The sequence below is a fragment of the Amyelois transitella genome, chromosome 25, assembly GCF_032362555.1.
Source record: "Amyelois transitella isolate CPQ chromosome 25, ilAmyTran1.1, whole genome shotgun sequence".
Taxonomy (NCBI): Eukaryota; Metazoa; Arthropoda; class Insecta; order Lepidoptera; family Pyralidae; genus Amyelois; species Amyelois transitella.
This window is the reverse complement of record NC_083528.1, coordinates 4,912,781-4,925,390: the sequence shown is the minus strand read 5'-3', so window position 1 is coordinate 4,925,390 and position 12,610 is coordinate 4,912,781. Positions and strand designations below refer to the sequence as shown.

Genomic DNA, 12,610 nt, shown 5'->3' with positions numbered 1-12,610 from the left:
ACTCGGGTCGAGATTCGATAAAGGCAGTCTGTACAGTACAGAAAAACTTAACTCTCCTATGATTTGGGTATCTTTGATAAGGGGTTTTTTTTACTCCGTCGTTGACTGCACACAAGTTATACTCATACATTTGTAAACCCAAAAATAAATTTTAAAAAAATATATAATATTAAATAATGTGGTTTAGAAAAGACGTTGTCTGTAGTTAATTGTCCCAGCCAGGCCGATCATATAACATCCATTATTGTTGTTCAGGGTCTACCTCTGGTAGTGATCTTTGTACAAGACGAAGGCATGGACAAGAAGGAGATCGTGCGGCTACAAGAGGAGGGACAGAATCTTGCTGACAAGTATGTATTGCTTCTTTTTTCTTACCATAAAAGTATCGAAATAGCATAGAGTTCCTCTTAACAGTATCATAGAGGTCAGGCGGAAGTTCCTGAGAGAATGGAGAAGGGAAATATCATTTATATTGTACAGGGGTCCCCTAAGCAAGCAGTGAAATATTATGGAATGAATTGGCAATATAAAACTCAATAAGAATTTTTAAACAACAAATGGTATAAATAAACAAATCGATCTTTTAGTTTATGAGCTTTGGAATGGGCTATTTAATACGGATTTTCATTCATTCATTCATATAATTACGTCTATAACCCTTGCGGGGTAGACAGAGCCAGCAGTCTTGAAAGACTGACAGGCCACGTTCAGCTGTTATGCTAATTATATTTGTGATTGAGCTATGGGCTAATTTTGATAAAAATATAATGGTACGGAACCTTTTCAAGACCAATTAGCGGTCACCATCATTAAAAATATGTCTTTGGTCTAAGTAAAACTTACGATGTATATTTCAGTCTACATTGTTCCTACATGGAAGCGTCAGTCAGTGAGTTAGGAACCGAAGCGCTGACCGCCGACGCTATACAGGAGTTAATCAGGGCGAACAGGGAGAAAGCGAGCTACGCGCATCTTTATAAAGATCTTATTGTGTGCTTCGATTCTGATATCAAGTAAGTTTCACCTTTAAAGGGTATGTATGTGTCTAAAAAAATACAGTAAAAAATAGCGCGACATAATTACATAAATACAGGAATGCAAGCTGATTACAGAATTTCCACTCAATAGAGTTTGGTAGAGATTCCTCTTTACCAGTCATTATCTGTGTAATTAAAAAAAGGTGTCAAATCTATATACACGCAGTCTCATAACTTAAACACGTCACAGTTTGTGAGTGATTTGTTATTACTTGGTAACGATATATAAGTATAAATGTTTTTTTTTTTATTTAAATTTTATTGTATAAAATACAAATGTAGTATTTCCTACAGTCAATTCAGAATTCAAATCAGACTAGAAGCATTAACTATTGGGTCTGACAGAGAATTTATGTCCGTCCTTTTTCTATATATCGTGTTACCGAGTGTATTAATTATTACTTGTGGCTTTATAGCTCAATGTCAACTGAACTCCATGGAATATTTCGTAGTTTTTACTAAAATTTGGTACTTTTTATGTTGGTACTTATTACTCATTAACTTAATCGTTTACTTTTTATAATTTTACTTAGATATGTAAACCAATGTTTGAATTTCAGAATAATGGTGTGCATGTTTTGCGACGATCCGTATTCTCCGGAGCGAGTGCTGAGTCCGTTACTATCGCATCGTGCTTGTTTCTTGACCGGTGATCGCTCTATAGTTATCGAGACTTTCTTGGGAGACTCTAAGAGGAAGGTTGAGGTGAGTTTAAGTATAAAAGTGTGCTAAATGAGAACGTGGGAAGGTAAAGGTAGATTAAATAGACAGATAAAATATCCTTTATAATATAACATTGACTAGAATATTTATGATAGAATTGAGATTCAAATTGTGACGGGTTGCAAGCTCGTCGACTACAAAAAGAATCTCAAGTTTATTAGCTTTTCTCATAGTCGCCTTTTACGACATCCACGTGAGAGGTAAATCCGACGAGCTTGCATAAAAAAATTGTTTAAACAAATGATGCAGTGTTCGTGGCAAGTGAAAAAATCAAGTACCTGCTTTCCCTTTTGGGAAGGAGATATTACGTATGTAAGTTCTGTGAAGATCAATATTCTCAGTAACTATCAAAACGCACTTGCTTTCTTTTTCCTTGCTCGCTCTGGTTTATTTTTACTTTTTATTATTTTTCAGGTTATAATATCGAGTTTCCACGGCGCCACGCAGTTTAGGGAGGAACTAATACACGGTTTCATATTGATCTATTCCGCTAAAAGAAAAGCTAGTCTCGCTACATTAAAGTAAGTACAGTTGAATTAAAGAATCGTTTCAATTATCGTAAAAGTACCTAGGCGACCGAGCTCCGCTTTTCATTTAAGAAAGTATTCTGTTGTTCTAGTCCACGCACACAAAAGTATATTTTTTCGAACACAAACAATACATAGTTGGGAAACGAACCTTGAACGCCAACGTGATAGACAAACTAGCTGACCACTAGACTAGCGACTTTACTATCTTATTTGTAAGATCTATTGTTTTTCCTAATCATCAATAAGTTATTTGATTTGATGGTAATCCCAGAGTTAGACATACTAATATTTATCTTAGTTTATGTATGTTTATTTATTAATGAGTTTATACATATATATTTAGTGGCTTTAGTGTTAGTATTTCTGTTACTATTATATTGTTGCTAACACACACACACAGTGACTTTCCGCTTTTTACTGAATTATCTAGTTCCTTTATTGCTTGCCGGTTGACTATAAGAGATCCCTTCATGGGACAAGTCCGCCATTGCAAGTGATTTGTTTCTTTTATAACTATATTTGTATTATATTTGTATGTACTATATTTTCTTGTTACTGTGTAAATTTCTATGCGATAAATATATAACAAACAAACTAAATGCAAATTTCAATTTACAGCGCATTCTCAATGAACATTCCAAATCTCCCCATACAAATGGTCGCCGTGACCGATGGCGGTAACTCGGCCGCGACATTCTTCGGCACGGACGTGGGCCACGCTCTCATCACCGAAGGAAATGCTACTGCGGACAAGCTGAACGCTCACTTCACCACGTATACCTGCAGCGGCGAGAACAAGTGTGAGTGTTGATATAATCGTTTATTATTATATTATATACATAAATTGGTAAAGGGTCAGGTCAAAAGTACCCGAAACCGCCGAGCTTGCATGAAGAGAGTTATGAATGTGGATGAAGCGAAGGAAGTATGCAGAGATCGTGGCAAGTGGAAAGTGGTAGTCTCTGCCTGCTCCTTCGGGAAAGAGGCGTGGTTTTATGTATGTATGTATACATACATATAATCACGTGTTTATTCCTTGTGGGGTGCATAGAGATAACAGTGTTGCAAAAGACTGATAGGCCACGTTCGGCTGTTTAGATTTATGATATAATTGAGATTCATATAGTGATAGGTTGCTGCCTTGCGGCACCAATAGAAAAAAGAATAGGATCACTCCATCCATTTTCCATGGATGTCGTATAAGGCGATTAAGGGATAGGCTTATAAACATGAAATTATTTAAGGCAATGAGCTTGCGAATAATAAAATATTATTACTCAGCTTGGCGAAATTGGTGCTACGTTTCATCACTTTAAACTATTGGTTAGCAGTGGCACTAGGACTTAATAATAAAAAGTCAATTTGTTCGTTTTGTAACTAATATCTGTTGCACCATAGACGTAGAAAAAAAGGCGGAAGGAGTTTTACTATATTGCAAAATGAAGATGTACATGCCTCAAGCACGCACTTTCACCAATAGTGTGACAGTCGGCCGCCATTACGTCATAGATGCGTCGAAATCATCTCACGGAATTGCAAGTTTTCTGTAACTCACATATGCGTACAATGCCTCCATTACGATGCTTCACTTTTTTTTCATGCTACACTAAGTCTGCTTTTTTCTCTTCGTGTATTGATGTGTTGTAATAAATAAAACGTTTGTTTTTTTTCGTTGACAGCGGCGTTCTACACGCCGTTCTTCAAAGAGGTGTGGGAGCGCAAGGGGGAGATCGAGCGCGCGTTCCGGCTGGAGGCGCCGCCCGCCAACCTGCCCGACGTGGCCGCCGCGCGCCCCGCGCTGCCGCCGCGCGCGCCCGCCCCCCGGTCGGTACTGCACGCCCCCCCACCCCCCACCACTCCCCCAACCTGCCCGACGTGGCCGCCGCGCGCCCCGCGCTGCCGCCGCGCGCGCCCGCCCCCCGGTCGGTACTGCACGCCCCCCCACCCCCCACCACTCCCCCAACCTGCCCGACGTGGCCGCCGCGCGCCCCGCGCTGCCGCCGCGCGCGCCCGCCCCCCGGTCGGTACTGCACGCCCCCCCACCCCCCACCACTCCCCCAACCTGCCCGACGTGGCCGCCGCGCGCCCCGCGCTGCCGCCGCGCGCGCCCGCCCCCCGGTCGGTACTGCACGCCCCCCCACCCCCCACCACTCCCCCAACCTGCCCGACGTGGCCGCCGCGCGCCCCGCGCTGCCGCCGCGCGCGCCCGCCCCCCGGTCGGTACTGCACGCCCCCCCACCCCCCACCACTCCCCCAACCTGCCCGACGTGGCCGCCGCGCGCCCCGCGCTGCCGCCGCGCGCGCCCGCCCCCCGGTCGGTACTGCACGCCCCCCCACCCCCCACCACTCCCCCAACCTGCCCGACGTGGCCGCCGCGCGCCCCGCGCTGCCGCCGCGCGCGCCCGCCCCCCGGTCGGTACTGCACGCCCCCCCACCCCCCACCACTCCCCCAACCTGCCCGACGTGGCCGCCGCGCGCCCCGCGCTGCCGCCGCGCGCGCCCGCCCCCCGGTCGGTACTGCACGCCCCCCCACCCCCCACCACTCCCCCAACCTGCCCGACGTGGCCGCCGCGCGCCCCGCGCTGCCGCCGCGCGCGCCCGCCCCCCGGTCGGTACTGCACGCCCCCCCACCCCGCCACTCTCCCCGCTCATAGCCCACGACTAGAGTCCGAGTCCGCATGGAAACCCTATCAATCCAGCGGGAATTCCGGGATAAAAAGTAGCCTATATGTTGTTCTGGGTCTTCAGCTACTTACGTACCAAATTTCATCGTGATCGTTTCAGTTGTTTTTGCGTGAAAGAGTAACAAACATCCATACTGACATACAAACTTTCGCATTTGTAATATTAGTAGGATTGTTAGCCACAGGGTACTATATCTCTACATCCATAGCACAGCACTATAGTCTCTGACACCTTCCCCTCCTATCTCGTTGAGGTTACAAACAAACAAATAAACTTATGCATTTATAATGTTAGTTGGGATTCCGATTCATGTACAAAAATGAACGTTTTGTCTTCGCAGGATGGAGCACAAACTAACAAACTCGCTGGATCTACTCATCGGGCCCGACTCCAGAGAGATAGATTCCGAGTACAGCGACACTATGAACAATAAGAATAGAGGCTTTCTGAAAGGTAATATTGATTTTTTATTCTTAATTTAACATGTAGTTCATTATTAAACCTGTTAGGGTTAGTTCACACCAAGACAAAAATCGACGCAAAGCAGTAATTTTTTCAAAATTAAATCTTCTACACAAAATAATAAACATTTCCGCATTTCTCTCGGTTTGAATTGGCCCTAAGGATTTTTTTTTAATTAGAAACTTTTTTTGGAACCTTTTAAAAAGGAATATGGAAATGTTTTATATCTATGCTGTTGGTACAAATAAATAAACTTGTCATTTATGACAGTCTGTGTCTTTTCTCAAATTTCACAACTTTTTTTTTACCTCACTATAGGATTTAGCGTGTACCCGCCGCCCAGCACTCCGCCCGAACCAGCGCCCCCCGACCATCGCATGCACGCTGATCTATCACGTGAGTTATCAACGTTTATACATGTAATATTTAATTAAGTGTCAAATAATAATATCTGATTTTTTTTTATTAAGTATTAAGTATATTAATAAAGAAAATTTATTAATTATGAACCAATATCCTGGCGTTCGTACTATGAGTAGACGTGGAAGTGGAAAGTTCAGCTGATAATCGTTTGAACGACATCTACAGTTACAGTTTTTGGTGACCTTAACAACCTTAACTTGGATCGTACATACATACATACATATGGTCACGTCTATATCCCTTGCGGGGTAGACTGAGCCAACAGTCTTGAAAAGACTGAATGGCCACATTCAGCTGCTTGGATCGTAGTTATAAATTTAGTTGATCGTTTGAAGCATATTCTCATTGTAAGAATATTAGTTTACAAAACAATTGGACAAAATTTAACTAATATAAAAATAATCAATAAAAATAATTTTACGTAAACGCAGCGGATCTCAACTGTTCGGAGGATTCGCTCAGCACACACGAATCAGGTGACTGCATGCAAATATGAGCCATAAAGTTGACATGGGAAGGTTCACAATCGTGTGTAGAATAGATTGTTTTTTTTTTCACGTCTAATAAAATACAGGAATGCAATGTCCGTTTTGTTTAATTTGAAGATGTTTTGCATGACGGTAGAATAGTATTTTCGTGTTTTTCGGTTAAGGAAATATTTTTATTTATAAAAATGCAGTGTTTTGGATTTAAAATGTAAATGTTCGTATTCATACTTTACAATAATTTTGTTTAAGTAAAACTTATACATTTTTTGTAGATAAAGCATGTTCAAATTTTTTTTCTGTACTGTTTCATTCACACCTGGAGTGTTTTTTTTTATTTTATTTTTTAAAATGTATTTAATAAGTCAACATTGCTTTGGTATTTTCAGTTTAATTTATTTGTAACAAAGTTTTTAATTTTTCTTTAATAAAAAAAGTCATAAGCAGTTGATCTATTGTGTTTTGTACAGTAGGTATTATCAGCATTTATCTTTATCAAATTCTAACTATATATTCTAAAACACACCAGCAACACGCTTCGTCAAAGTCTCTATATTGAGTTTTCATTTGAATATTGCCTCTATGATACAAACGTGGTAGCAGTGTAATCAGAGAGTATGATGACCAAAGATCGGAATAGGTAGATTGAATTGGAGCCAATGAACTGAAACGTATATATTAATATGGACATGCCTCCGTCCGGGATTGCGAGATTTGTAAATTATTAAGATTTTTTCCGGAATTTTTACAAGTGGGATGAAGAATAAGTACTGAAATGGAATTCCGGAAAAGAGGCTTATCCATGTTATGCTTTTTATGGTTATTCATGATGCAAGTACATAAAATCAATCTACCTATTCCGATCTATGATGATGACAGACGGCGGAGGCCTGTGGCAGCCGGCCAGCTACGGGCACCGCGCCTTCACCATGGGCCCCAGCAAGCCGCTCCCGCCGCCGCAGAGGCCCAGGCACGCCCAGACTTTGAAGGTGGGTCCACAGTGTTAATACACATACATACATATAGTCACGTCTATATCCGTTACGCGGTAGAAAGAGACAATAGTCCCGATAAGACTGAATGGCCACGTTCAGCTGCTCGTTGTTAATAGATATTAATAAACATTGTTAATAAATAGATAGTATTTGTATTTTTGTATGTTTGTAACGAATAAACTCAAAAACTACTGGATTGATTTGCACGACATTTGGCACGGATATAAAATATAACTTCGGTAGTGACATAGGCTATTTTCTATCCTCTATTTAAACTGTCTTCACATATATGAGGGAAAATTTAAATTTTTCGTTACTAAGCAGCGAGTAAAGCAAACCGATTTGAAAAACGAACCAGCGCAGTTTACCAAATAAATATATGTCCAGACACTTCTTTTTGATCTCGAAATATTTTAAATTGTATTCCATGACTAAACATATTTTAGAATAATTTCCAGTATTTTATTCAAATTAATGCATAAACGAAATGTCTGTTTTCCTTCAGCAACCTGGCAAATTAGACATGAACAACTACACCATGGTCAGCGACGCGCTTCAGCACATCACAATCGGGCCGCCGCATTCCAACAGAGACAGAAAGGTGAGAGAAACTCGTTAAATTAAAACTACATTTCTTCATACATACATACATAAAGTCACTCGTCTTTTTCGGTGAGATAAGCAAAGACTACACCTTGTTAACTTGCCAAGATCCCTGAGTGAGCTAGGCAATAAATAAAGTATCAAAGCAAATTGGTTTTGGGTACTCCTGACTTGAAGTTATTAACGAACGTTGACCCCTGACAGCAAGAATTTTATCGATCGCCAATCGTGGACATAAAACTCTCCCAATAAGAGGATCAGATTACTACATTGAAGTGACCACCGTCTGACTTCTTTTTATACAATGTCGGATTGTAGTGTTCGCCCCCTTCAACACATAAAATATATATTTTAAGCACCACCAACACACCACATGTGACGTCTGTTCCATTAAACGGTTGTCATTATTGACTTTGCTTCCTAACCGTTTGAGTGACAGTGACAGTGACAGACAGTGCAGCGGGGATAGTCAATACAAATACTTTTTTTGGGGGCATAGTAAAAATTAAAAAAAAAAAAAATCTTAATTTATTCATTATTATGGGATACTTCATATCACTTAATAATTGTCATATCATTTGGTTTCACAACGTTGGTTTATTTTGTTAATGGGTTAATTGTTGGTTGGGTTAATGTTTTTTTTTCTACTACACGGATATTACTTGTCTTAAATGTCTTCTATACATTTTGGTCGTGTCTCAGTCGCAGAGGTCCGGCTGGTCGCACGGCGGCGGCCAACAAACCCACCACCACCCGTCCGGCGTCAGTTCAGAGACAGAACTTGACGTGCAGTACGCACAGGTATGCTTTCACAATTCCTTATTTCATTATCTTCGCGCAGGTGGCGGTAAAAGTTTAAAACTTGTAGCAAATGTGAAAACCTATAGGAACTTTGCTTTCTAATAGCAGCATCGTCAAGATGAGTGAAGGCGACGAAAGAAAATGATGCGATTTTAGTGTGATGGAAAAAAAAATGGTCGAATTGAGAACCTCCTTTTTTGAAGTCGTGTGAAATGAACAGTTTATTACAGTGAAAGATATATAGAATACAATCTTGAGTGTTCGAACTGTGATCCAGAAGTTGGTATTAGGGATTCGAGAACAAGTAATCATTCATCAAATGATCGTTCGAGAATAGTACGCTAATTTGATTTAATAATATACACTGTTCCTATACTTACAGATAAAGGAACCCAACGAATACATGGAGGCGCCATCTATGATGCGATTGCGGCGACACCGGCGGCACGAAAAAGCTCCTTTACATCAGCCATGTTTGTACACTTTATTAATTTTAAACCATCCCTCAACAAGTGTTTAACATGAGCTTCATTGTCACTACATCGTCATCTCACTGACATTAGTACCGGTACTTTTTTTGTTCACGATCGTATTGGTTAAGTCAGTTTTTACGCGAACTTTCTTATGCCAATCGGTAGCCTATTGCCTAAAAGAAGAATCTTAAATTTACACAGAAAAATACATAGATACATTAGATATGATATATTATGTGTAAGTGATCTTAACGTTTTTATTATCTATTCCTGTTTAGCCCTCTCAGAAACGGACAGTTCCGGTTCTAGTTCCGCGTCGGCCGGCGGCGGCGCTAGTGCTGCGCGGATACACAGGAGGCGGCACAACGCTAGGCATTATAAGAAACGGTAAGTATCGGGTTGTCATCAGAATACCTGGATTTTTTTGTAATCTTTCTTAAGAGAAAATATACATACATATATATATGGTCACGTCTATATCCCTTGCGGGGTAGACAGAGCCTACAGTCTTGGCTTAATGATAGAATTGAGATTCAAAGAGTGACAGGTTGCTAGCCCATCGCCTAGAAAAGAATCCCAAGTTTGTAAGCCTATCCCTTAGTCGCCTTTTACGACATCCACGGAAAAGAGATGGAGTGGTTCTATTCTTTTTGTATTGGTGCCGGGAACCACACGGCACATACATATAATCACGTCTATATCCCTTGCGGGGTAGACAGAGCCAACAGTATTGATGGCTCTGTTATAATATGCCGGAAACCACGCGGCCATTTTATAAAAATGTGTTAGAAAAGTTTGTACAACGTCATAAGAAAATATTTAAAAAAAAACATGCAGATTCATATTGTAATAACTTTTTACTTTGTAGGTCCTTAGGCAATCTAGTCGCAGTTCAAAGCCCGCGGGTGCCGAAATTGGGAATGTTCGTGGGCCCGCCAGAACTTCCCACCGGCTACAGAGCGAGAACGCAAGAGGACAAAGGTAGTTAATTACCGCCAGTTTTTATGTGTCTACCTGAAAATGTAGTATACTTTCATTGTCACTTCGAATTTCATCTAAATGAATACAGTAATTTGTGGATGAAGCGAAGGAAGTATGCAGAGATCGTGGCAAGTGAAAAGATGTAGTCTCTGCCTAACCCTCCGGGGAAAAGGCGTGATTTTATGTATGTATGTATTTATGTAATACAGTACATATTTGTTCTTATTCGTTACTACTAATTTGACATACATTCACAAATCACGCCTTTTTCCGGAGGGGTAGGCAGAGACTACATATTTCCACGTGCCACGATCTCTGCATTCGTCTTTCACTTTATCCACATTCATAACTCTCGGCGGTTTCGGGTATTCTTGACTTGACCCTTTGCCTTTGTCAACAATTCTCAGAAATTTGCTAATTCAATCTGTGTAATCTGTCCCGTATACATATTAAAATATATATTTAAATGTATATATATTTTCATTTTTTTTTATTAATATATATATATTTTCCAGCGAGCGAGTCCAGCGAAGGCAGCTCCGACGGCGAGGGGCGGAGGCCGAGACCGCTGCCCCCGCCGCCGCATCACGAGCCCCCGCACAAGGTAACTAAGTCCAACTATTATATTGTTTATTTAATTATTTTGACAATAAACTGTATGAGTTCCATTGATCAACGCTATTGATTAACTAGTGGGGATACTCACAATGTATGTATCAATAGGCATGGCGACAGGGTTAAAAAAATCGGTGGATGAATGGATTGCGTAAAAAAAATAACTAAAGGATTCTAATATAGTATCCAGTTTTAATGAAATTATTCAAATTATGCATATTTTTAACAAAATAAAAGGGTAAAATACTGCAATCGGCCATGTTAACCGAAACACCAATCACAGCGCATGACGTCACGGTAATGTAAACAAACTTTACTTCACTCACTACTGTTGTGTTTTGTTGTTGTATTGTAAGTTCAGCTGACTTTTTCTTTAGTACGCATCGCATTTGGATTGTCTTTTTATTAGTATAAGTGTGAATTGTCGTCTTAACTCGACTCTAAAACAATGGAACTGGGCTTTCTTAAGGCAAACGACTCAAATTTGCCAAGGATTGACATAATGATGTTGGGAGATTTCCTCGCAAATAATAAAGAATTTTGCTCGTCTGAGTTTAGAAACGTGAAAACCTCCTTGTAAGTAAATTTAAATTTAACACTGAATACAACTTAAAACCTGTAATCGTTTTGAAATCAGGAGCTTATTTTATTTTACTTTCATTTTCATAGGTTATTTTTACTTTGAACTTGTCAAATCACATTGAAAATAGGTTAGTCATACTAATAAAACTCATTGTCAAATATCATTGTTTATTTTTGAAGCGCGAAGCACCTGTTTTGTAACTGTATCTTTTTCTTCTAATTTCCTTTCACACTCTTCAAGAATCATCATCTTTCGTTTTTTAGCAATGTAGGGTCGCTCTGTTGTCTCAGATGTTCGAGTTTTCCTGTCTGATTGGCATATAAATTTTTTGGGCATACATCCTGGTATCATACGTACTTGTGATACGGACCCCATCACATGATATTGCAAGTAATTTCCCATATCATTAGGTAACTGAAAAATGAAAAGTAAATAATTAAAATTGATAGTAAGAATGATGATGTTCATAATCTAAACCAAAACAAACATAACCTCAATTACTTCCATAGCCTGGATATGTGAACTTTTTCACGTCAAACAAACATTTTGAGTTTAAAACCTATCAATATAATGATAATATACTCACATCAAAGTGGTCCTCACAGAAATAAAGTGGCGAATTCGTGATTACGTCGTTCGGGTCTCGCCGTGCGAGCTTTAACCATTTAACTCTCATTATTTTTTTGTTTGGAACATGTACAGACACCTTGTTGGGTGTTTTTATGGATGTGTTTTTGCACTGAGGTACTGCACACCACTTATAAACTTTAGAATTCATTTTTAACACACGAAATATGTTTGTTTCCTTCAATGCACATATGAATTGAATTGAACAATGCAATGACATTGACGTGTTTACCTAAACGTGACGTCATAGCCGACGCCATGACAGTTGCGTACTGTTTTTGTGCGCTATTCAAATAATATTTGAAAAATAGCTTTAAAATTTGCTAAACTTTATTTTATTACTGAAATAAAGGTTTTTTAGTAAATAGTTAATATGTATCCACATTACGGAAGAGGATTTCAAAATCATTCGCCATGCCTATTCTTAGCAAAAGCAAGTGGCTTTACATTCAGTAAACATTGGTATTCCGCTGGTCTTTCGCGGATGCCCTCTGACGTGGATGATTCTTTCAAGTACTGAACATCGTTAAGTTTAAATTTTATTGACTTATGTATGTCATAAGATTGTTAACAAAAGTTTAACTAAT

General features: G+C 39.9%; 1 protein-coding gene and 1 long non-coding RNA gene across 2 annotated transcripts in view; one reads left to right on the top strand and one right to left on the bottom strand.

Moving 5' to 3' along the window:
- Positions 1-12,610, top strand: part of LOC106135237 (rho GTPase-activating protein 190) — a 44,471-nt gene that overhangs the window by 21,771 nt on the left and 10,090 nt on the right. The window contains exons 18-32 of the mRNA XM_060951499.1: positions 256-350; positions 858-1,013; positions 1,598-1,742; positions 2,175-2,281; positions 2,909-3,090; positions 3,970-4,114; positions 5,316-5,428; positions 5,756-5,833; positions 7,225-7,334; positions 7,846-7,941; positions 8,646-8,744; positions 9,127-9,217; positions 9,496-9,604; positions 10,086-10,198; positions 10,714-10,802. Coding sequence (XP_060807482.1) covers positions 256-350; positions 858-1,013; positions 1,598-1,742; positions 2,175-2,281; positions 2,909-3,090; positions 3,970-4,114; positions 5,316-5,428; positions 5,756-5,833; positions 7,225-7,334; positions 7,846-7,941; positions 8,646-8,744; positions 9,127-9,217; positions 9,496-9,604; positions 10,086-10,198; positions 10,714-10,802 — 1,728 coding nt within the window. The remainder of the gene's footprint in view (positions 1-255; positions 351-857; positions 1,014-1,597; positions 1,743-2,174; positions 2,282-2,908; positions 3,091-3,969; positions 4,115-5,315; positions 5,429-5,755; positions 5,834-7,224; positions 7,335-7,845; positions 7,942-8,645; positions 8,745-9,126; positions 9,218-9,495; positions 9,605-10,085; positions 10,199-10,713; positions 10,803-12,610) is intronic.
- LOC132903374 (uncharacterized) lies at positions 11,547-12,430 on the bottom strand. Its single transcript, XR_009657388.1, has 2 exons — positions 11,983-12,430; positions 11,547-11,810 (listed from the first exon to the last, which is right to left on the bottom strand). It is a non-coding gene; the product is annotated as an uncharacterized LOC132903374 (long non-coding RNA).